The sequence below is a fragment of the Pseudonaja textilis genome, chromosome 1, assembly GCF_049901715.1.
Source record: "Pseudonaja textilis isolate UNSWEBS1 chromosome 1, rPseTex1.2, whole genome shotgun sequence".
In the NCBI taxonomy this organism is placed as follows: Eukaryota; Metazoa; Chordata; class Lepidosauria; order Squamata; family Elapidae; genus Pseudonaja; species Pseudonaja textilis.
The window spans coordinates 4,745,097-4,770,008 of NC_141990.1; the positions used below are offsets into that span (position 1 = coordinate 4,745,097).

At 45.9% G+C, this 24,912-nt stretch overlaps 1 protein-coding gene across 1 annotated transcript in view; it reads left to right on the forward strand.

Moving 5' to 3' along the window:
• Positions 1–10,270: 10,270 nt before the first annotated feature.
• DOC2B (double C2 domain beta) overlaps positions 10,271–24,912 on the forward strand; it is a 138,335-nt gene continuing 123,693 nt past the window's right edge. The window contains exon 1 of the mRNA XM_087924972.1: positions 10,271–10,872. Within this exon, the coding sequence (XP_087781098.1) occupies positions 10,398–10,872 (475 nt within the window). The 5' untranslated portion in view covers positions 10,271–10,397. The remainder of the gene's footprint in view (positions 10,873–24,912) is intronic.

Here is a 24,912-nt window from a genome sequence, read left to right on the forward strand (position 1 = left end):
TCTATTCTGTTCCTGTTTCTATTCTTATTCCCATCCTTGTGTTTCTGAGAAAAACAAGACACACCCAATCATCTCTCAAAGTGACAGTTACTGCTGAGTGATGCATCACAATTAGATGGAATTGATCTAATAAGGGCTGATGAAAGATAGCAGCTCCCTACCCGAGTCTTCCTGCACAGAACACAGCTTAATCAAGTTTTACACTTGAGCTTCAAAAATGAAGCTACAGACTCTCTCAAAAGCCTTGCTTCTTTGTCTCTTTTTTAAATGTGTGTGTGTATCCACACACACACATTGAATCTGGTTTCCCCACTGACTACTTGCCAGAAGTGCCATTGCAACTTTGAATGGTCACTAAACAAACTGTTGTTAAGTCAAGGACAATCTGTAATGTGGGGAACATATACGTGTGTGTGTGTGTGTGTGTGTGTGTGTGTGAGAGAGAGAGAGAGAGAGAGAGAGAGAGAGAGATGACCCAGGGTGGGATACAAAATAAAGTCTCAAAAACAGACAAAGCCCCTTTTATTCCTTCACTTTGCTTCCAAGCTCCAAATATCCTTGACTGGAGACAAAAAACTCCCCCACAAGCAGTTACGAAAAGGAGGAAATGCCGTTTAAACTAAAAATGCCTATAAATTATAAATAGCAAAAACAACACAAACCACACTGAGGTAATTAAGGGAACCAGGCAAAATAAGGGCTTGAAGATGTCCACAGATATCGGAACACACACCGGGAAGGACGGCAAACTCAGAGAGGAACGACAGACTAGAGATATTTCCACGCTTTGTTTCCTGCACTGGCCCATACGCATGTCCGTCCTTTTAACCAGTTCTCACAGCTGCAGCCCATGAAGAGGATCAAGGCCCTTTCCTCCCCCGCAGACCACGCCATTGACGTTTCTCCCTTATCCTCTCCTCCCTGCGTGCCCTAGGATGGAGAGGGGATGGACCTGGGTCCTCCTCTGACTGCCCAGCCGGCCTCTGCCCTTCCCCAGCCTCCTCCACAACCTCCAGAGCCCCACTTCCACTCCCTGTCGGCTGTTCCTCCTCTCCCTCAGAGTCAGTCTCCACCAGGGGCATGAAATACATACATACATACATACATACATACATACACACATACGTACATACACATATGTATGTATATGTGTGTGTGTGTATATAAGTGTGTGTGTGTGTATACACACACACACACACATGTATATATTCCCCACATTACAGATAGTCCTCGACTTACAACAGTTTGTTTAGTGACCATTCAAAGTTGCAACGGCACTTCTGGCAAGCAAAGTCAATGGGGAAACCAGATTCACTTGACAGTTGTGTTACTCACTGAACAGGTGCAGTGGTTCACTTAACAACTGTGGCAAGAAAGGCTGTAAAATGAAGCAAAACCCACTTCACAAATATCTCTCTTCGCAACAGAGATTTAGGACTCAATTGTGGGCGTAAGTCAAGGACTGCCTGTACCGAAGGTTCAATTTTTTTAAAATAAACATAACTAACAGAAAATGCTCAGGGTGGAACTGTGGGGTCCTTGGTGCTCTCTGAGCCTGGTGATATTTTTACAAATGTTTCAGTACCCAACTAGGTAACACCATCAAGTCTGGAAAGGAGTGGCATTTGTGGAGTGGAAGGGAAAGGGGGAGGAGGAGGAGGAGGAGGAGGAGGAGGAGGAGGAGGAGGAGGAGATAGAAGGGAACGTAGAAGTTCTTGGTGCTCTCTGAGCTCTGTTGTTTTCTTGCAGACATTTCATGACCCAACTAGGTAACAACATCAGTGCTAGACAGGGGAAGGAGGAGGAAGAGAATTGTGGGGGTCCTTGGTGCTCTCTGAGCTTGTGGCAACTTTGTGGAAGCTTAGCTCGAGACTCATGATTTAATTGGGGTGCTGGAATCCTGACAGCTTGGTTGTTTTCTTGCAGACGTTTCATGACCCAACTAGGTAACATCATCAAGTTTGGAAAGGATTGGCATTTATGGAATGGAAGGGAAAGGCGGGGGAGGAGGAGGAGGAGGCAGAGAAAGAGAAGGAGAAAGAGGAGAAGGAGAAGGAGAAGAGGAGGACTGAGACCTCCTTGGAGCTTTCTGAGCTTGGTTGTTTTCTTCCAAATGTTTCATGACCCAACCAAGTAACATCATCATGTCTGGAAAGGAATGGAGTTAGCAGGATGGAAGGGGAGGAAGATGAGGGAAAAGAGGAAAAGAAAGGAAGGAAGGAAGGAAAAGGAAAGAAGGAAGAAAGAGAAAGGAAAGAAAAAGAAAGAGAAAGAAGAAAGAAAGAAAGAAAGAAAGAAAGAAAGAAAGAAAGAAAGAAAGAAAGAAAGAAAGAAAGAGGACTGAGAGATCCTTGGTGCTCTCTGAGCTGGGTTGTTTTCTTGCAGTTAATGATAGAATTTTATTGAGTTTTTTTTTTTCTTTTAGACCACAATGTGAAAGACTTGCAAACATACCTCGTCACAAAGGAGAATAAATAGACAAATAAATAGAACGATGTACGAAGGGAAGGATTCATTTGAACCTCAAGCAACAAAGATGGTGCAGAGGCAGGAATGGCTTACAAAACAAACACAGAATAGCAACTGGACAAAAAAAATTAGAATTATTAGTTTGCATTTGAATGCAGCGTCAGCCCAAATTCCAGATTTTCAAACCAGCACATAAATAGAACTGAGTTATCATTCCGCGTTCACAGCTCCCTCAATTTTTGCAATGTTGACAATTGGAGGGGAAAAAAAAGTCATCTTGGTGAAAAGACTGTACCGAGAAGTCACATTCACGAAAAGAATATGCAAACAATTAAAAGTATTCTGGGATTTTAAAAATCGTATAGGCAGCGACAAACGTGCATTTTGAAAAAAACGAACACGCATACGCACCCCCCCTCCTGCGAATGGCAATTTTTTCTTTAAATGAAAGAAAGCCTTAGGTGCAGCAAACAGAACTTGACAGATTTGCCAAACTGAGAACCTGAGGGAAAAAAAAAATACAGCATTTTGACACGTACACAAAAGATGAGAAGCTGACAAAACCCAAAATTTGACACCTCTTTTCCATGCTTAAAACTGAATATTTTCTTTGGGGATCTGAAACTCAGCATGGGAGTTGTCACACGGATAGTCTTTGACTTACGATCACAATTCAGTCCAAAGTTTCTATTGCTAAGCGAGACAGTTTGTCAACTCATAAAACATTTTGTATACACGTTTTATAGTTGACAATAGAAAGAAGGAGGGCGAGAGTTTCAAAGAGCAGGCAACAGTGTGGAATCGAAAGTACATTCCATTCATATTTTCTTCGAAGACTGATTAGATGACCGAAGCTTCTGCCGGGAAAATAATCTAATTGGAGAGCATGTGCTGTCCAGCCAGTATATAGTTAATGGGAAGTGGGAAAGTTAGTTAGCAATTGAGAGCTGTCCCCATCATGGTAAATGTAGTTAAGGTATCCTGGGAAATGTAGTCCATATCATGTGGCCACATCTGTAATCCTGATTGGTCACTGAATTGACCCTTGGTGGGTTGGGGGAGGTCTCTTCACTCTTGCCTGGAACACAGCAACATGCTGCTGCCTCAACCCCTTGCTCCTTCGTTTTGGGGATGAAAGATTACCATCCTTTTACGCCAGAACGTCAGCTATGCAAAGAGTTGGACATTGAGATGAATCTCGACATAGCTAAGTTATATTGAGGATGCCAGATGAGCCAATAAAAAGAGTTTGTATGGATGCTTTGTGGAGTTAATGTTAGTCAAGTGATGGCACTCCCACAACTTCTGAAGGCAACATCTGTTCCATTGGTTGATTGTTCCCACTGTCAGAAAATTTCTCCTTATTTCCAGGTTGAATCTATCTCCTTGTTCAGTTTCCATCCATTGTTCCTTGTCTGGCCTTTGGCTGCCTTGGAAAATATAAACAGTTTCCGACATTTTTTTAACCGCAGTTATAAATGCATTTATATTTTATCCGTTCGCTAACGCTGGAGTTCAGCTCGCTGCTTTCCATATATGAGCCTTTCTAATCACCAAAGCCATCAATCACATGTTCATTTTTCTACCTTTTCAGCAAAAAGCCCGTAACTGGTTTTCCCCGTCAGTGTCAAAGGTGCTAAGTTGTTTTTTCTTCCAACCAAACAAGTTAATTTTGCCAGCTCTGCAAATCCTGCCATCTTAAATCACCCCTGCCTCCCAGGGGGGCATTTAAATTTTTTCCACCTTTCTGCACGGAATAATCTGGCGGCGATTAACCGAAAACAATTTTCCATCAATCCTTTCTCGGTGTGCCCATCCATGACAAGTAGTCCTTCACTTACAATACTTCATTTAGTGACCGTTCAAAGTTACAACGGCATTGGGGAAAAAAAAATCGACTTACGACCATGTTTCATACTGACGAACCATGGTACGATCCCAAGCATGTGAACAAAAATCGGACGCTTGGCAACGGATTCGTATTTATGATGGTTGTTGTCATGCCCCTGTCAGAGTCTGAATCCGAGGAGGAAGATGAACAGCTGACAGGGAGGAGGAGCGTGGCTACGTTTCTGTGGAGGAAACTGGGGAAGGGTAAAGTCCAGCTGGGCAGAGCAGGGGGAGAGGTAGAACAAGGGAAAGGGAGTTCAGAGGAAGACCCAAGCCCAGCCCCTCTTCATCCTAGGGCACACAGGAAGGAACGGAGAAGGGAGCAACGTAAGTTGTGTGGCTTACAGGGGAGGAAAGGGCCCTGATTCCCTTCATTAGCCACAGCTGGGAAGAGAGTTTAAAAAAATATGCAAGCTGTGTGCGGCAGCTGCTGGGAGCAAATGTGAGTTTATCTTGTGTTAACTTTGCTAATCTGTGTTCCTGGCATCCTCCCAACCATGTTGAATTACAGCCGTTCCTTCACATATGGAATTAAATTCTTGCTCCTGCCCTGCCGGACTAATTACCTCCTTTTGCCTTGATTGGACTTATAGTTACAGTTTTTGTTGACCATGTTTTGGACTTGATTCTCTGCTCTCTGGGAGAGTCAGGGAGTGGAAGTCCATCCATCTTAAAGCATGTTGGCTGGGGAATTCTGGGAGTGGAAGTCCACCCCTCTTAAAGTATGCTGGCTGGGGATTCTGGGAGTGGAAGTTCACCCAACATAAAGCATGCCGGCTGATGAAACACAAATCTAGATTGTTGTAGCATTTGTCGGCCCCTACAGGTAGGGCTCAGCTCCGGACCCACAACTGAAGGCCCCTGGCCAGGCAGGGCAAGGGAAAGGAACCTGGAGATGCATTTATGGCCTTGCACACGTGTGCAGGGAGGGCTGGGCTGAGTCAGCCCTGTATCAGAAGCAACAGTTCTGACTCACAACAACGATCCATACAATCTTCTCTTGGAAATACAGCCAAACCATCTCGCTGGGAACGAGGGAGGACGAGGAAAGTCCCAACGCCAAAAGAAAAACGGACAGCCACGGCTTTCAGAAGAAGAGTCTGGGCTGCCATTTGTCAGGAATGGTGTAGTGGGGTGCCTCCTGCTCGGGCGGGGGGGGTTTAGACTAGATGACCTCCAAGCTCCCTTCTGTTATTCTGTGGTCTGAGATCCATAGTCAAGCTAAGGAGAAGCGTGGGACGGCTTGTCTCCAGAAATTACGGGTGCTCCGTCACTGGAGGTATCGGAAGAAGAGGCTGGATACCGTTTTGTGTGGAATAGCATAGGGTCTCTTGCTTGAGTAGGGGTTGGACTAGAAGACCTCCAAGGTCCCTTCCACCTCAGTTCTTCTGTATTCGGAGATCCGTAGTCAAAATAAGGGAGAATTTGCTGGCAGTGAGAATAGTGGAACAGCTTAACTCCAGAAATTATGGGTGCTCCCATCACTGGAGGTTTTGAAGAAGAGACTGGACACCTGTTTGTCCAGATTGGTAACATCTCCTGCTGAAGCAGCGGGTTGGACTAGATGACCTCCAAGATCCCTTCTGACTCTGTTCATCTAAACTAAGTCGAAGTGGCTGCCCTAAAACTAAGCTTGTCTGCTGAACTTCTGCTCCTATGAAAAGCACTGAATCTTTTTTCTCTCCCTCTCTCTTCTATTAATTTAGTCCTCGACTTAGCAATGGTTCACTTAGTGACCATTCGAACTTCCAACGGCGCTGAAAAAAGTGACTTAGGGCCCTTTTTCACATTTAATGACCATTGCAGCATCCCCGTGGTCCCGCGATTTACAGTTTGACAAGTGACTCACCTTTATGACGGTTGTAGGATGCCATGGACTCATGCGATTTCCCCTTTTTGCAGCTGACCGATGAGCCAAATCAAAGAGGAATCCAGGTTCGCTTTGCGATGGGATCACTAATTTAACCACTGCCGTGACTCCCTTAACAAATGCGGCGAGAAAAGTCATCAAATGAGGCCAAAGTCGTTTAACAAATTTCTCAGATAGCAACACAAATGTCAGGGTTAACTGTGGTCGTATGTTGAGGACTATATGTCAGGATTCCAGCAATTGCCCTAATTAGATCATGATTCTCGAGCCAAACTTCAAAAAAACCTTCAAAGGGTTTATTAGAGGCGACATACTGGCACTGCCGTGTATAAAGCCAACTGTCATGGTGGAGACTGACTCCGAGGGAGACCAGGAACAGCCGACAGGGAGTGGACGTGGGGCTCCGGAGGTTGTGGAGGAGGCTGGGGAAGGGCTAAGGCCGGCTGGGAAGTCAGAGGAGGACCCAGGCCCATCCCCTCTCCATCCTAGGGCACGCAGGGAGGAGAGGATAAGGGTAAAATATGGTCTACTTGTGAGGAAAGGGCCTTGATCCTCTTCATGGGTTGCAGGTGTGAGATTTGTATGAGAGTTTGGACCTGTGTGCTAAGACCCTACACCATTTCTGACAGAGGGCAGTACAGTCTCTTCTTGAAAGCCTCCAGGGATGAAGCTCCCACAACTTCCAAAGGCAACTTCTGTTCCACAGGTTGATGGTTTCTCATGGTCAGAACGTTTCACTTCCTACCCTCTAAACGACGCTATAGAGCCCTGCACACCAGAACAACTATTAGACACAAGAACAGTTTTTTCCCAAACGCCATCACTCTGCTAAACAACTAATTCCCTCAACACTGTCCAGGTATTTACTAAGCCTGCATTACTATTACTATTAATCTTCTCATCACTCCTCATCACCCTCCCATTTGTGACTGTATGACTGTAACTTTGTTGCTTGCATCCTTACGATTTCTATGGACTGTTTCCTAGTATGATTTGATTGCTTATTGTGCCCTATGACTATCATTAAAAAAAAAAAATCTCCACAGACCATTGTCATCCTGGTCATTCATATTTCCAACTGTTACCATCAGGGAAACATTATCGGTGTCTTAAAATGAGGACTAATAGACTGAGAAACAAGTTTCTTTTCCAAGGCAATAATTGTGTTGAATCAAACAGCGCATTTGTGATCTAGTCCTATGTATACAGTGGCATTTTTAAACTATTTAACTTACTAATTGTTTTAGATAGGTTTTAGACTAGGTTTTTAATTATTATTATTTTAATTATTTTAATTTTTAAATACTTGTGGTGTGATTGTGATGTGTGGTTTGTGGTGTGATTGTGATGCGTGGCTTTCAAATTTCATTGTATTCGTGGGATGCAATGACAATAAAGGTAAAATTCTAAAAATTCTAAATTTATTAGGTGTTGTACCTGATGATTCTTGACTCTTGAGGAATGTATTTCTTCTTTTTATGTACACTGAGAGCATTTGCACCAAGACAAATTCCTTGCGTGTGTAATCACACTTGGCCAATAAAGAATTCATTCATTCATTCATTCTCCTTATTTCCAGGCTGAATCTCTTCTTGATCAATTTCCATCAATTATTCCTTTTGTCTGGCCCTCGGGGGCTTTGGAAAATAGCTTGACCCCCTTCCTCCTCTCTGTGGCAGCCCCTCAAATATTGGAAGGCTGCTATCCTGTCTCCCCTGGTCCTTCTCTTCCCTAGACTAGCCATGCACAGTTCCTGCAACCGTTCATCCTATTTTTTAGCCTCCAGTCCCCTCATCATCCTGGTTGCTCTTCTCTGCCCTCTTTCCAGAGTCTCAACCTCTTTTTTTACAAGTCTGCCCCAACGCCGTCCTTCCTGTCGTCCGCCCGCTACGAGCCTCCAGCGCCAGCAGCAGTCTATCAGGGGAAGCTCCAGCCCCGAAGCTGCATTGGGCGAGCCGATCTCTCTCCCGTCTCTCTTTAGCGAGGCAATGGAGGGCTAGAAAGGCGAGGCGGGGGGAAGCCAGGGGTTGGATGTCTGGAGAAGCGAGAGCGGCGCTTCCTTCGAGCCTCCAGCTGCAGCAGCAGTTTATCCCAAAAGTTCCAGACAGAAGATGAAGACGCTCGCTTGCCTTCCCGGAGGCTGGCCGGCCCGATCTCCCTCCTCTCTCTCTAGCGGCTCAGGGTGGAGGTGCCTTCAGCGAGGCCCGTCCTCGGACTGTTCCCTGCCCGGCCCCTTCGTTCATCTTTCGAGCCTCCAGCTCCAGCAGCAGTCTATCCCGGAAAACGTCGTACATAACGAAGCGCGAAGATTGCCCGCTTGTCTTCCTCGAGGCTGGCTTGGCCGGGCCGGGCCGATCTTCCTGCCTAGTCTACGACCCAGGGAGTAGATCTTTAGCGGGGAAGGGAACAGGTCTCTAGCCCGCTGCCCGGCCCTTCTTTTCATCCTTCGAGCCTCCAGCTCCAGCAGCAGTCTACCCCGGATTACGACACTCTCCCGCTTGCCTTCCCAGAGGCTGGCCGGCCCGATCTCCCTCCCCTCTTCAACGGCTCGGGTGGGGCGGGGCTCTGCTAGAGAGCCTTAAGCGACTCCCCCTCCCCGAGCCTCTTCCTTGCCCTGCCCTTCCTCCGAGCCTCCAACTCCAGCAGCAGTCTACCCCCTTTGCCCGTTTCCCTGCCCGGCCGGCCGGATCTCCCTCCCCTCCCCTCCCCTCGCGGCTCAAGGAGGGTGGGGCTCTGCTAGAGAGCCTTAAGCGACCCTGCCACCCCCGGAGTCTGTTCCTTGCCCTGCCTTTCCTCCGAGCCTCCAGCTCGGGTAGCATTCTATCCCGGAGTACAAATCTCGCCTGTTTGCCTTCTTCCCCGAGACTGGCCGGCCCGATCTCCCTCCCCTCTCCAACGGCTCAAGAGTCGGGGGTGGGGCTCTGCTAGAGAGCCTTAAGCGCCCCACCCACCCCGGAGCCTCTTCCTTGCCCTGCCTTTCCTCCGAGCCTCCAGCTCCAGCAGCAGTCTACCCCCTTTCCCGTTTCCCTGCCCCGAGACTGGCCGGCCCGATCTCTCCCTCCCCTCCGGCTCTAGCGGCTCAAGGAGGGTGGGGCTCTGCTAGAGAGCCTTAAGCGACCCCCTCACCCCCGGAGCCTCTTCCTTGCCCTGCCTTTCCTCCGAGCCTCCAGCTCCAGCAGCAATCTACCCCCCTTTCCCGTTTCCCTGCCCCGAGACTGGCCGGCCCGATCTCTCCCTCCCCTCCGGCTCTAGCGGCTCAAGGAGGGTGGGGCTGCTAGAGAGCCTTAAGCGCCCCCGCGCCTCTTCCTTGCCCTGCCTTTCCTCCGAGCCTCCAGCTCCAGCAGCAGTCTACCCCACTTGCCCGTTTCCCTGCCCCGAGATTGGCCGGCCCGATCTCTCCTCTCCTCCGGCTTTAGCGGCTCAAGGAGGGTGGGGCTCTGCTAGAGAGCCTTAAGCGACCCCCTCACCCCGCGGAGCCTCTTCCTTGCCCTGCCTTTCCTCCGAGCCTCCACCTAGGACAGCAGTCTATCCCGGAGTACAAATCTCGCCTGTTTGCCTTCTTCCCCGAGACTGGCCGGCCCGATCTCTCCCTCCCCTCCGGCTCTAGCGGCTCAAGGAGGGTGGGGCTCTGCTAGAGAGCCTTAAGCGACCCCCGGAGCCTCTTCTTTGCCCTGTCCTTCCTCCGAGCCTCCAGCTCCAACAGCAGTCTACCCCCCTTGTCCGTTTCCCTGCCCCGAGACTGGCCGGCCCGATCTCTCCCTCCCCTCCGGCTCTAGCGGCTCAAGGAGGGTGGGGCTCCGCTAGAGAGCCTTAAGCGACCCCCCTCCCGCCCCGGAGCCTCGCCCGTCCCTTTGCTGGCCTCGCCTGGGCAGAGCCGGGCTGGGCTGGGCTGGGCGAGCTGGTGACATCACCCTGAACGCCCACCCACCCACCCAGCCCCCCGCCCCCCACCCCACCCCGCCTGTGTGCCCAGCGCTGCCCGCTGCCGCTGCCGCCAGCCTCCCTCCCTCCTTCCCTCCTTCCTCCGCCTCCAGCAGCAGCGTGCCGGGACGCTCGGCGCGGCAGGGCCGGGCTGGCGACCGGCTCTCCGGGCTCCTGTCGGCAGCAGCAGCAGCCTCCGCCGCCTCCGCCGTCCCCGCAGCCTCCTCTTTCCTCGGGCGCCGCCCGCATGAGCCTCCGCAAAGGCGACAAGCCGCCCATCAGCATCCAGGAGCACATGGCCATCGACGTCTCGCCCGGTCCCATCCGCCCCATCAAGCAGATCTCCGACTACTTCCCGCGCTTCCCCCGAGGCCTCCCCGCCGCCGCCTTGCTCAGCCGGAGCCAGAGCCAACAGCAGCCGCCGTCGCAGCAGCAGCAGCCGCCGCCGCCGCGCCGCCGCCTCTCGTCCACCTCGGCCTGCCCGACCAGCCCCAGCCCGTCCGGGACGCCCCCTCCCCGGGACGACGATGAAGACCTGGACCAACTCTTCGGCGCTTACGGCACCGGCCAGGCTGGCCAAACGGCTCCGACCGAGCAACGGCCCCAGCAGCAGCAGCAGCTTCAGCTGCAGGACCCCACGACCCATCATCCGCCGCCCGCGACGGCCCGCCCGGAGGAGGAGGAAGAGGAGGCGGCCGACGGCTACGAATCCGACGACTGCAGTAAGTTGGGCTGGCTTGGCGGGTGGGGTGGCGGGTAGAATCCAAAAAGGTCAGGTAACAGGTCGTCAGAGTTGGAAGGGACCCGGGAGGTCATCTAGTCCAACCCACACGCGGGCCAAGCGGGTCGGGCGCCTGGGAGAGGTGCCGTTGTCGTCGGAGGTGGGACGGGGGTGTCCGCAGGCGCGCCCGGAGCCTGGGAAGGAAGGAAGGGAGGGAGGAAAGAAGGAAGGAAGGAAAGAAGAAAGGAAGGAAGGAAGGAAAGAAGAAAGGAAGGAAGGAAGGAAGGAAGGAAGGAAGGAAGGAAGGAAGGAAAAAAGAAAGGAAGGGAGGGAGGGAGGAAGGAAGGAAGGAAGGAAAGAAGAAAGAAGGAAGGAAGGAAGGAAAGAAGAAAGGAAGGAAGGGAGGGAGGGAGGAAAGAAGGAAGGAAGGAAGGAAGGAAGGAAAGAAGAAAGAAGAAAGAAGGAAGGAAGGAATGAAGGAAAGAAGAAAGAAGGAAGGAAGGAAGGAAGGAAGGGAGGAAAGAAGAAAGGAAGGAAGGGAGGGAGGAAGGAAGGAGCTGTGGGGGGATGCCAGGAGGAAACCTGGATGGTGAGTCGGGGAGGGTCGGGGGAGGAAAGGTGTGTGCGTTGACCCGTGTGTCCGCGAGTGTGAAAGCACATCTGTGCAAGAACGATGGGTGATTTTTTCCAGGGGAGGTTTCCCCCCCACTCCCCCCAAGAAGAGACCGGACAGCCATTTTGTCCCGGGACTGGTAGAAGGTCTTCCTGCTTGAGTAGGGGGGTTGGACTAGAGAACCTCCAGGGTCCCTTCCAACTCTGTTATTCTGAAATCCATAGTCAGAATAAGGAAGAATTTGCTGGCAGTGAGAATAATGCTACGGCTTATCTCCAGAAATGATGGGTGCTCCCATCCCTGGAGGTTTTGAAAAAAAGAGACTGAACACCTGTTTGTCCGGATTGGTATAAGATCACCTGCTTGAGCAGCAGGTTGGACTAGATGACCTCCAAGGCCCCTTCCGACTCTTGTTATTTTGCTTTCCCTTAAAGCCCTTCTGCTTCATGGCTGGGTGCAAGGATAAGACCCCCCCTTGGTAGAAAACCTGGGGGAGAAACCCCCCCCCCACCAACCTCTTCAAAGCCGCCGGGATGATGGTTAGTGGCACCACAGCCAGCCAGATGTTAGCCGGGATTTGGCATCTGTGCACCGCCCCCCCCGTCCACCCCCCCCCCAGTCCTTCCCAAAGACTGAGAGCACCAGATGCAGTTTAATAATATTATCGGGATGGTTGCAGGATGTCGGCTGCTCCAAATCAAGTTGCCACCTGCAATTGACTGATAGGAGATTTGGTCAATGCCAGCGGTGTTCAAGGGATGCTCCTAATGTTTTGGCGTTGTTGCCATCTTTCTCCCTCCTCCAAATCTCTGGAGTGGCCTCCTTGTCTGGCACCCATCAGTGTTCTTGGGGTCTCACACACAAGCCAAAGGTGCTTTACCTCTTAGGAATGGTTTTCTTGTTGTTATTATTATTAATAATGATTATTAATAATAACGGTATGATCATGAATACTGTTAGAATAGATGATAAACAAGGTAATTCTTCTAATACTCTAATTAACAGTATGAATAATATCCCTTTTCCTTCTTGTCATCTTCTTTCCTACCCTCTCTGTTTGGCTTTCACGACGGCGCTGGGGATAAAATTTGCCGCTTTGCGCCGTACACTTCTCCAATTTCCTCGTGGGTCTAAAGCAACACTTGGCCAAATAAACTCTTCAAGAAGAGACTGAACTGCCATTTGTCAGAAATGGTGTAGGGTCTCCTGCTTGGGCAGTGGGGGCGGGGGTGGGGGTTGGACTAGATGACCTACAAGGTCCTTTCCGACTCTGATTATCTCTTCATCTGTTCTCATTCTGAGCCTTTGAAAAGAAAAGAAAAATCCCTTCCAGGTTTCTCAAATACCTCCGAACTCTTGGAGTGGGCATCCCTCCCCAGTTGTTATTCGCTCTCCCCTCCTCAATTCTCCCCTCCCCTCCTCAATTCTCCCAGCCCCTCCCTCCCCCCCTCCCCCCCCTCATATCGTCTCCTCTATGTCCTTGCAAACACGAGAAAGACCACCTTGGGCAGGCTAAGGCTGGCAAAACACTGCAGCAAGCTGTCACTGCAGCAGGGAAACCCCCCCTAAAACCCCCATTTCCCAGCATTCTCCTTTTTTGGACCTGGGAGGAAGGGATCTCTCCCCCCACCTAACCCCCTCCTCAACCCCCCTTTTAAGGCCTGGGATTTTGCTTGGAAAACCTCCAGTTTTCTTTGCAAAATCAACAATGCACAATGCCCCGCAGGTATGTGTGGGTGGGTGGGTGCACCCAGAGCTGGGAACAGGAGGAGGGGAGATAAAAGGGACGAGGGTGCAAACGTGCAAGAGTGCCGCTGGTGAGGATGATGGGATGGGTGGTCCTCTGAACCAGTGAGGATCCATGCCAGGTTTTGGGGAGTTTGTGTTCCTTAGTGGCGGAGATCAGGAAAACAGGTGTGCAAGCTAACCTGTGCAGAGCATCGGGGTGTGAGGTGTGTGGGGTGTTTAAAGCAAGGAGGTCTCAACACCCAAGAGATTGGAGAGGGGGGGGTCTCTTAAGACCCCCCCAACCCTGGACAATCCCATGCGCAGAGATTCTGGCAAAGCAGAGCAAATCGGGCTGAATTTTTTATTTTTTTAATGAAACACCGGGATGGACACAGACGCTAAGTATTGAGGGGGAAAAAACGAAACCACGAAATTTAACATTTTTTGGTTTCTTCCTTGTTTTGATCCTGTCGGCTAAGAATGTCGGCAACCCTAGATACGAAGGGAGTCTGGCAGGAAGGAACCTGGATTGGGAAAGGGAGAAAGGAGGAAGAAGGTGTTTTTTTTTTTGAAGAAAAGAAAAAGGGGACTATTTGGAGTTTGGAGAGAAAGGGATCTGGACTTTTTAAGACAGCCACTTTGATATAATGGTTACGGTTTGGATAGATGGACTGAAGAAGATGGAATGGAATGGAATGGAATGGAATGGAATGGAATAGAATAGAATAGAATAGAATAGAATAGAATAGAATAGAATAGAATAGGGAATGGGAATGGGAATAGACTAGGAATAGGAATAGAATAGAATAGAATACAACAGAACAGAACAGAATAGGAATAGGAATAGAATAAAAATATATTAGAAGAGGAATAGAATAGAATAGAATAGGAATAGGAATAGAATGGAATAGAATAGAATAGAATACAACAGAACAGAACAGAACAGAATAGGAATAGAAATATATTAGAAGAGGAATAGGATAGAATAGAATAGGAATAGAATGGAATAGAATAGAATAGAATAGAATAGAAATATATTAGAAGAGGAATAGAATAGGAATAGACATAGAATAGGAGCAGGAATAAATAGGAATAGGCATAGAATAGGAATAGGAATAGAATAGGAATAAATAGAAATAGGAATAGAATAGAAGTAGGAATAGAAAAGAAATATATTAGAAGAGGAATAGAATAGGAATAGAATAGAATAGGAACAGAATAGGAATAGGAATAGAATAGAATAGAATAGAATAGAATAGAATAGAATAGAATAGAATAGAATAGAATAGAATAGAACTAGGAATAGAATAGAGTAGAGTAGAGTAGAGTAGAACAGAACAGAACAGAACAGAACAGAACAGAATAGAATTCTTATATTGGCCAAATGTGATTGGACACACAAGGAATTTGTCTTTGGTGCAAATGCTCTCAGTGTACATAAAAGAAAAGAGACATCCGTCAAGAGTCCAGAATCTTAAGGTACAACACTAGTCATAGGGTACAATAAGCAATCAAATCAAATCATACTAGGATCCAGGTTTTATTTTTATTTTTTTTACATGTCGCCTTTTATCATTTTTATAAATAACTCAAGGCAGTGAACACACACACACACACACACACACACACACACACACAAAATGTTCCCTCATCCTCCTACTTTCCCCCGTTAACAACAACCCTGTGAGGTGTGTTGGGTTGAGAGAGAGGGATTGGCCCAGTTGAAGTTTACTTACTCTCTGAAATCTCATTTGGGTGTGACTGGGGCTGGTCATCCTCCCTCAGCTCGTTCTACCTCACAGGACTGTTGTGATTGTGGGGATAAAATGTAGAAGGATCACCCAAATGAGTAGAAGGTGAATTCGGGGAGAAAATGTAAAAGCGAAACAAACACAGATACAAGTATCCGTTTTATCTGTGTATTTTTGTCTCACCTTTTCTCTCTAGTTTTTCCCCCCCTCAACAACAACAACCTTATAGGGTAGGATGGGCGACTGAATAGTATGGATGTTACTTCCTTTCCATCTGTGATTAATTTTAATAATTTTCATTGTGACATTAATCATTCTAATCGTTCTTTGAATTAAGATTGCATCCTCCTCAATTAAACAAACCTTTTCAGCCTCTTGTCTTAAAGGCAGAAATTCACTTTCCACAATGTTGTAGCGTTACAGTTCTCGACTTACAACCATTGATTCATTTTATCGACCCAAGTTCGAAGTTCCAACAGCACTGTAAAAAAAAAAAAAAGACCGACAACTGGTCTTCGCACTTACAACCGTCGCAGCATTCCCACAATCCTGGGGTCAAAATTTGGAGGCTTGGCAACTGGCATGTACTTATGACAGTTGATGTATCCCAGGGTCATGTGATCACCATTTGTGACCTTCCCAGCCGGCTTCCGACAAGGAAAGATTCATTTAGCGACCATGTGGTTTGCTTAACGACCGTGGGGGGGGAAAACCCCTCATAAAATCAGAATCGCCTCACTTAATAACTTGCCTAGCTTAGCAATGAAAATTCTGGCCCTGATTGTGGTCATAACTTGAGGGTTACCAGTCATAGAGAGAGCCTCACCTGTTGAGTTTCTCTTTGATTTTGGCAACACTTTATTGTTTTTTTTCATTTATACATAATACCATTACTAATTGAACAATACTGTGACAATATATATACATTTATACATCCTATCCAATCTTTCAATACCCACTGCTTCCATACCCTCATAACTATTATATACCATTATTTACATTTTCTATTCTTATGTCTATTGTCAATCCAGATATACCATGTTTCCCATATTGCATCGTATTTCATGTCAGCGTTCCCTTTTTGTTCCATAGTTAATTTATCCATTTCCACACACTTGAAGATTTTTTAAAATTCTTAATAGAATAGAATTAGAATAGAGTTGGAATGGAATGGAATGGAATGGAACGGAATGGAACGGAACAGAATAGAATAGAGTTGGAATGGAATGGAATAGAATAGAATAGAGTTGGAATGGAATGGAATAGAATGGAATGGAATGGAATGGAATAGAATAGAATAGAATAGAATAGAATAGAATAGAATAGAATAGAATAGAATAGAATTAGAACGGAACGGAACAGAATAGAATAGATACTGGAATGAAGAATAGAATAGAATAGAATAGAATAGAATAGAATAGAGTTGGAATGGAATGGAATAGAATAGAACAGAACAGAATAGAACAGAATAGAATAGAAGACCTTTCTTGCCACAGTTGTTAAGTGAATCACTGCAGTTGTTAAGTTTCTCACACCGTTGTTAAGTGAACGTGGCTCTCCCCGTTGACTTTGCTTAATTAGAAGGTCCCAAAGGGGGATCACGTGCAATGGTCAAAAGTGTGAAACATGGTGTTTTTTCCCCAGTGCTGTTGTAACTTTGAACAGTCACTAAATGAACCATCGTAAGTTGAGGACTAACTGCATTTGCAAAAATCTCTTTAAGTCTGCAGCCCAAGCAGTGACAAAACCAACAGTTAGCAGGAGATAAAAACTCGGCTTTAGATCCTGGAGAGATTCTTTGGCTTCAAAAGCTATTTTTTCGCAGTTGGGTTTATTCAAGGCGCCGGTCCTCAAGGAAGGGTTTTCAAAGGCTGGGTCTCTTAACTACCGTGGCAGAAAGCAGAACTCGCCGCAGAGGTTCCAGATCCGAGTCTTTTCCTCCCCTCAAGAGGATTAAGAGCTTAGCTTTTCTTTTTTAAGAAAGTTAAGACACCGTACAAGGTTCGTTGGGATTGCAAGCTCGGTGTGACAACCCAAAGGGGCGTGGCACAAAAATAGGTAAAGTCCCTTTAATTCCTCTAACTTGGCCTCCAATGTCCAGTTATCATCAGCTGAAGAAAAAAAAACTCTCCCAAGAACAGTTTTTAAAGGGAAGAAATTCCGTCCAAACTCAAAGGACATCTAAATTATAAATAAAAACCAACACAAACCACGCAGACAGGGCAGGATAAGGGATTGAAGACATCAGAAGATAACGAAATACACACACACTTGGGAGGACACCAGAACTCAGACAAGACTTGACAAACCAGAATAATTTCATGCTTTGCTTCCAGCAACTTTGCCATGCGCAACTTTGCCCTTTTAAACAGTCTTCCCAGCTGCAGCCCATGAAGGGGATCAGGGCCCTTTGCTCCCCCGTAAACCATGCAACTCACGTTGCTCCCTTCTCTGTTCTTCCCTCTGTTCTTCCCTAGGATGAAGAGGGGGTGGGCCTGGGTCTTCCTCTGAATGCCCAACTGGACTGTGCCCTTCCCCAGTTTCCTCTACACCCCCCACTCCCTGCCAGCTGTTCCACCTCTCCCTCAGAATCAGATTCCAACAGGGGCATGACACTCGGTGTCTCCTTGGATCGGCCGACATTCAGCTTCTGAAAAGTTGTCACTTTTCACTGCCAAACACAGGCAGTGTAAGTCAAACGCTTGACTTACAACCGATTGTTGAGTGACCCATTCGAAGTTACAACGGGACTGAAAAGTGACATAGGACCATTTTAAAAAAAACAAAAAACAATTAGGGCCATGGCAGATTCCTTGGAGTCATGTGATTAAAATTCAGGCGCTTGGCAATTGGCTCCTATTTATGATGGTTGCAGCGTCCCGGGGTTATGTGATTCCCTTTTGTGTCCGCCTGAGAAGCAAAGTCCATGGGGGGGGGGGGAGCCAGGTTCACTTAATGACCATGTTACTAACTTAACAATGAAGGGTCCTCGGTGCTCTCTGAGCTTGATTATTTTCTTGCAGACGTTTCATTACCCAGGTAGGTAACATCATCAGTGCTACCCCATAGTCATCGTCCTCTTCCTTCTCCTCTCCGCAAACCCTGCTGCCTTGGTGATGTTACCTAGTTGGGTAATTTGCAAGAAAACAACCAGGTTCATAGAGGAACAAGAACCCCACAGTCTTTTTCCTCCTCTTCCTCTTCTTCCTCCTCCTCTTTCTCCTCTTCCTCTTCTTCCTCTTCCTCCTCCTCCTCCTCTGTGCAAACCCCTCTCCCTTCTATCTCTGATGACGTTACCTAGTTCGGTCATGAAACGTCTGCAAGAAAACAACCAGGTTCATAGAGTAACAAGGACCCCACAGTTTTTTCCCTCCTCTTCCTCTTCTTCCTCTTCCTTTTCCTCCTCCTCCTCCTCCTCTTCTCCTCTTTCTTCTCCTCCTCCTCTCTGCAAACCCCACTCCCTTCTATCTCTGATGCCGACCTAGTTCAGTCATAAAACGTCTGCAAGAAAACAACCAGGTTCATAGAGTAACAAGGGCCCCACAGTCTTTTTCCTCCTCCTCCTCCTCTTCTTCCTCCTCCTCTTTCTCCTCCTCCTCCTCTTCCCCCTCCTCTTTCTCCTCCTCCTCCTCTCTACAAGCCCCCCTCCCTTCTATCCCCGATGACGTTACCTAGCCAGGTCATGAAACGTCTGCAAGAAAACCACCCAGCTCAGAGAGCACCAAGGGCCCCCTCATTCCAACCCCCACCCTCCAACTATTCTCCTTGATTGGCGACTTAACAACCGCAGCGATTCGCTTGATGACCACAGCCAGAAAGGTGTTTAAAATGGGGCAAAATCTCACCGCAACCCCTGTCTCGCTTAACCCTGGAAATTTTGGGCCTCGCTCGTAAAAAACGGAGCCTGTGTGTGCGCGCGTGTGTGCGTCTACTCACTTCTCTGGATTTCACAGTACCTCCGCCCCCTCCACCCTTCCCCGCTTCTAATCCATCGCCTCTCTGGCTGCCAACCTCCTGTTCCTCCAAGGAGTTGATGAATGGGTCCAGCTGCCAAGCAAGGAGAATCGTCCAAGGATGTACGGGGATGTTGGAGCAACCTTTCCATTATGCATGCAGGGTGTTTATTGCCCGTCTTGGCTGCCGGCCGAAGCAGGAGAGGTTGTTGTAGCCTGGCATTTGGCAGGAGCTCGGAGTTTCAGGGATGGCGTTCCCAGGAGCCCGTGGGAATTTTCCCACGTTTGGGTTTGGGAGGTTTAGCCTGAAAAAGGCGTGAGGTTAAGGGGAGGGGGAACATATATAACCTTTGGAAAATATGGTTTGGTTCAGGACTGTCCCCGGAGGGATCCTTGTCGGCAAGCTTTCTAGTTCCCATTCATCAGTTTTGCACTTTATATTTGTTTTACTTTATTTTATTTTCCTTTTTTTTATTGTATTAATTTAATGTAATTTTTATTATTCTAATGTTATTTTATTTTATTTGTTTTCATTTCACTTCATTTCTATTTTATTTTATTTCTATTTTACTTTATTTTATTTTATTATAATATTAATTTAATGTAATTTAATGTAATTTTATTATTTTAATGTAATTTTATTTTATTTATTTTCATTTCTATTTTATTTCATTTCTATTTTACTTTACTTTTTTAAATTATTTTATTTTATTTTATTAATTTATATATTTATTTATTTTATTAATTTATTAATTAAATTTTATTATTTTAATATAATTTTATTTTATTTATTTTCATTTCATTTCTATTTTATTTCATTTCTATTTTACTTTATTTTATTTTTTATTTTATTTTATTAATTTAATGTAATTTATTGTAATTTTATTATTTTAATATAATTTTATTTTATTTATTTTCATTTCATTTCTATTTTATTTCATTTCTATTTTATTTCATTTCTATTTAACTTTATTTTATTTTTTATTTTATTAATTTAATGTAATTTATTGTAAATTTATTATTTTAATGTAATTTTATTTTATTTATTTTCTTCATTTCGTTTCATTTCATTATTTCATTTTATTTTATTTTATGTTTTTTATTTTATTATATTATTTATTTTATTATATATTTTATTATTTTATTGCTTTCTTCTGCTTTGTTCACTTTATTTTGTTTTGTTTTATTTTTTCATATATTTTACTTCATTTTCTATTCTATTCTATAGTTTATTTTATTTTATATTTTATTATTTTGTTTTATATATTTTGTTATTATTTTATTAGGTTTTTTTTTAAATCCCACCTTACAAATCCATCAAGGCGGCGAACACACCCGACACGCCTTCCTCCTTCTATTGTCTGCACAACAACAACAACCCTGTGAGGAGGGTTGTGCTGAGAGAGAAGGACTGGCCCAAAGTCACCCAGCTGGCTTTCATGCCTAAGTCGAGACTAGAACTCACCATCTCCTGGTGATGGGCCCAAAGTCACCCAGCCAGTGGGCTTCACATAATTTGACAACCAGTTCGTCTAGTGTAGAAACGAACATGTGAACGTGCTTGGACGTGGCTTCAAACACATGGTGATTTCATGTGCGTGGCTTCCGGCACACCTTCTCTGGCAGCTGCGGGGAGATGAACGGGCAAGGCGCGGATATCAGATGGGCTGCGTGGGTGGGGCGAGCGAGCCAGGGAGTGAGTTATATAGGACGGGATAGCACCAGGGCAGGTGGGTAGGCCCAGCCAGTGGTTGGCTCTACCGGTACGGGCAAACCAGTCAGAACCAGAAGCAGTAGCCCACCACTGCACCTAGCTAACTTTCATACCTCAAGCAGGACGAGAATGTATCATTTCTTGGAGATTGGCCCAAAATCACCCAGCTGGCTTTCATGGCTAAGGCAGGATTTTTATGCTGAGGCAGAACTAGAACTCACCGTCTCCTGGTGATTGGCCCGAAGTCACCCAGTCAGTTTTTATGACTGAGATGAAACTATGATTCACCGTCTCCTGGTGATTGGCCCAAAGACACCTAGTCAGCTTTTATGACTGAGATGAAACTAGAATTCACCATTTCCTGGTGATTGGCCCAAAGTCACTCAGTCAGTTTTTATGACTGAGATGAAACTATGATTCACCGTCTCCTGGTGATTGGCCCAAAGACACCTAGTCAGCTTTTATGACTGAGATGAAACTAGAATTCACCGTCTCCTGGTGATTGGCCCAAAGACACCTAGTCAGCTTTTATGACTGAGATGAAACTAGAATTCACCGTCTCCTGGTGATTGGCCCAAAGACACCTAGTCAGCTTTTATGACTGAGATGAAACTAGAACTCACTGTCTCCTGGTGATTGGCCCAAAGACACTCAGTCAGCTTTTATGACTGAGATGAAACTAGAACTCTCCGTCTCCTGGTGATTGGCCCAAAGACACCTAGTCAGCTTTTATGACTGAGATGAAACTAGAATTCACCGTCTCCTGGTGATTGGCCCAAAGACACCTAGTCAGCTTTTATGACTGAGATGAAACTAGAACTCACCGTCTCCTGGTGATTGGCCCAAAGACACCTAGTCAGCTTTTATGACTGAGATGAAACTAGAACTCACCGTCTCCTTGGTGATTGGCCCAAAGACACTCAGTCAGCTTTTATGACTGAGATGAAACTAGAACTCACCGTCTCCTGGTGATTGGCCCGAAGTCACCCAGTCAGTTTTTATGACTGAGATGAAACTATGATTCACCGTCTCCTGGTGATTGGCCCAAAGACACCTAGTCAGCTTTTATGACTGAGATGAAACTAGAACTCACCATCTCCTGGTGATTGGCCCCAAAACACCTAGTCAGCTTTTATGACTGAGATGAAACTAGAACTCACCATCTCCTGGTGATTAGCCCAAAGACACCCAGCTGGCTTTCATGCTTATGGCAGGACTAGAACTCACAGTTTCCTCATGATTGGCCCAAAGCCACCACCTACTGGGTTTTCATGGCTAAGGTGGGACTTGAACTCACGGTCTCCTGCTTTTCAGCACGATGCCTTAACCACTAGACCAAAGTGCCCCCCATATATTTTCCATCTTTCAGATCCAGTTTCTTTTGTGTGTGTGTGTGCGCGCGTGTGTGTGCGCGCTCTCCAATCAGGGAGGTGGCACGAAACGGATTTCGCTTCCTTTATTCCTTGTGCCACATTGCTTGCCCAGTTGGCAGTTTCACACCACAGCTTTTCATTGTCGGATTTTGGATGGAGAACAATGATGCCACCAACATCTTGGCAGAGACGGGGCTGGCATGGTGGGTAGAAAGAAAGGATGAAAAATTGAGCGTCCTTTGAGTACAGAACGCGCATACTTCTTTTCCAAGGTTTGCAAACGGGTGGAGGAGAATACATGGCTTGGAGGCCACGGGTGGAAGGTTTGGGATAATGCCAGCAGCATTGTGGCTTTTTTGAGCATGGACCGGATGGGTTTACAACACAGAGAACTTTGGTTGTTGTTGTTGTTGTTTTTAAAACAAAGAAGAGAGAGCTACGTGGCTGGATGAAAATGAAAGGATGCAGATCAAATAGGAAACAGGATTCTGAGAATAAAAGTAGAGCGGCGTTGGCTGGGAATGAGGCATTTAATGCACAAAGATATGAATGCAAAGAGAGAGAGAGATTGAAAAAGAGAGAGAAAGACTGAAAGAGAGAGAGAGAGAGATTGAAAGAGATTTGAAGAGAGAAAGAAAGATTGGAAAGAGAGAGAGAGAAATTGAAGGAGAGACAGAGAGATTGAATTCCTTCCTTCTTCCTTCCTTCTCATTCCCATCTCCTTCCTTTCTCCTTTCCTCCTTCCTTCTTCCCTCTCTTCTTCCTTCCTCCTTCCCTCCTCCTTCTTTCCTTCTCATTCCCATCTCCTTCCTTCCTTCTTCCCTCCTTCTTCCCTCCTTCCTCCCTTCTCCTTCCTTCTCATCCCATCTCCTTCCTTTCTCCTTTCCTCCTTCCTTCTTCCCTCTCTTTCTTCCTTCCTCCTTCCCTCCTCCTTCCTTCCTTCTCATTCCCATCTCCTTCCTTCCTTCTTCCCTCCTTCTTCCCTCCTTCCCTCCTTCCTTCTTTCCCTCCTTTCTTCCCTCCTTCCCCCTCCTCCTTCCTTTTCAATCCCATCTCCTTCCTCCTTCCTCCTTTCCTCCCTTCTCCTTCCTTCTCATCCCATCTCCTTCCTTCCTCCTTTCCTCCTTCCTCCTTCCCTCTCTTCTTCCTTCCTCCTTCCCTCCTCCTTCCTTCTCATTCCCATCTCCTTCCTTCCTCCCTTCTCTTTCCTCCCTCCCTCCTTTCTTTACTTTCTTTTCTCAAATCAAATATTTATGATGGATTTCTTTATGAAATCTTTATTTGGGGTTTTACTGATTAGATAGATTTGTTGTTATAGAAATGGCTCGTTTCTAATATTATGAAAAAGTAAAAAAAAAATGAGGGTAGATTATTTACTGCACCAAAGGAGTCAGAATTCTTTCCCCCGCTTGCTTTCGCCCACTATTCACTTCCCCTTTTCCTTTTCTAATTTCCCTAATATTTGCTCTTGTGTTCTTTTTGTATGTCATGATCATATCATAAATTAATAAAAAGCAAAAAAGTAAAAAAAATATTTATGATGGTCAGAACATGAAACAGCATAAGGTGGGTGGAATACAAACTATAATTTTAAATGATAAAAAATATAAAATGCACAAAGTTAAAATGCACAATTAAAACAACCAATACACACACACACACAGAAAGTATAGATACACAAGAATCTATCTTCTCTGATTTTTTTCTCTTTTCTCTTTGTAGCCTTAAACCTTGTAAAGAAAAAGAAAAAAACCCTTCAACTAAAAGTTATATATTTAAAAAAATAGAGAGATGTTGACATTTTGAGGCCAAATCTTCCCAGCCGGAAACCCTTTGGTACAAGGCTAGTGGAGTCTCAGGTGGTTTGGAGAATTTATAATGGTTAAGAATTTCTTGTATAGCTCAAATGTTTCAATCTAGGGGTTTGATTCCCTGCAGGGGTGGCTTATACAAATAGGTAGAGGTTCGGATTAAAAGCAATTACTGTATTTATTTCTTGCCCAATTACAACTGCGATGAAATAATTTTATTCGTAGCAGGGAGGTTGCACAAATTCATTTAATGTCAGTGTTTTTCAGCCTATGCAACTTTGGTAACTTTAAGAGGTGTGGATTTCAAGTCCCAGAATTCCCCAGCTAGCATTAAATTGCTGGCTGGGGAATTCTGGGAACTGAAGTCCATACATCTCAAACTTACCCAGGTTGAAAAACACTGATGGATACCTCTAAGGGGCTGCAGTTCTTCAAAGTTTGGGATAAGGGATACAAGTTTTCTTCAAATCCATCACTGTCCTCACCTTGTGAGCAACCGTTAACTCGCTCCTAAATATAGTGGGCACTGTAGCAGATGGATTCCTTCTAGGCTGGACTAGATGATCTTTAAGGCCCCCTCTAGTCTTTGATTCTGCCCCAATTGCAATCCAAATCCGACCTCTAGATCCCCCCCTTTTTTTAATAGCCTCCCAAGATTGTGATCCCGGCTGCTACAGAAACTTTGGATCACATCAACATCCTTGGCACTTAAAAAACAACAACAAAACACCAGGCAGTCCTCAACTTTATGACAATCCATTTAGAGACCGTTCAAAGTTACAACCTCCCTGAAAAAGAATGACTTACGACCGTTTTTCACACTTACGACCATTGCAGGATTTCCCACCATTCTGGGGACAAAATTCAGACAGTTGGCAACAGATTCATATTTATGATGGTTGCAATATCCAGGGGTCACGTGAAGATCTCCTTTTGCGACCTTCGGACAATCAAAATCCGCGGGGAAGCCAGATTAGCTTAACTAACCACGTTATGTCAACTCATAAAATATTTCTATGGTCTTTATTTAGAGTTGCCAACAGAAAGGGAGGGGGAAGCAGTGTGGCAGCTTGCAAACCGAAAGTGCATTCCATAAAT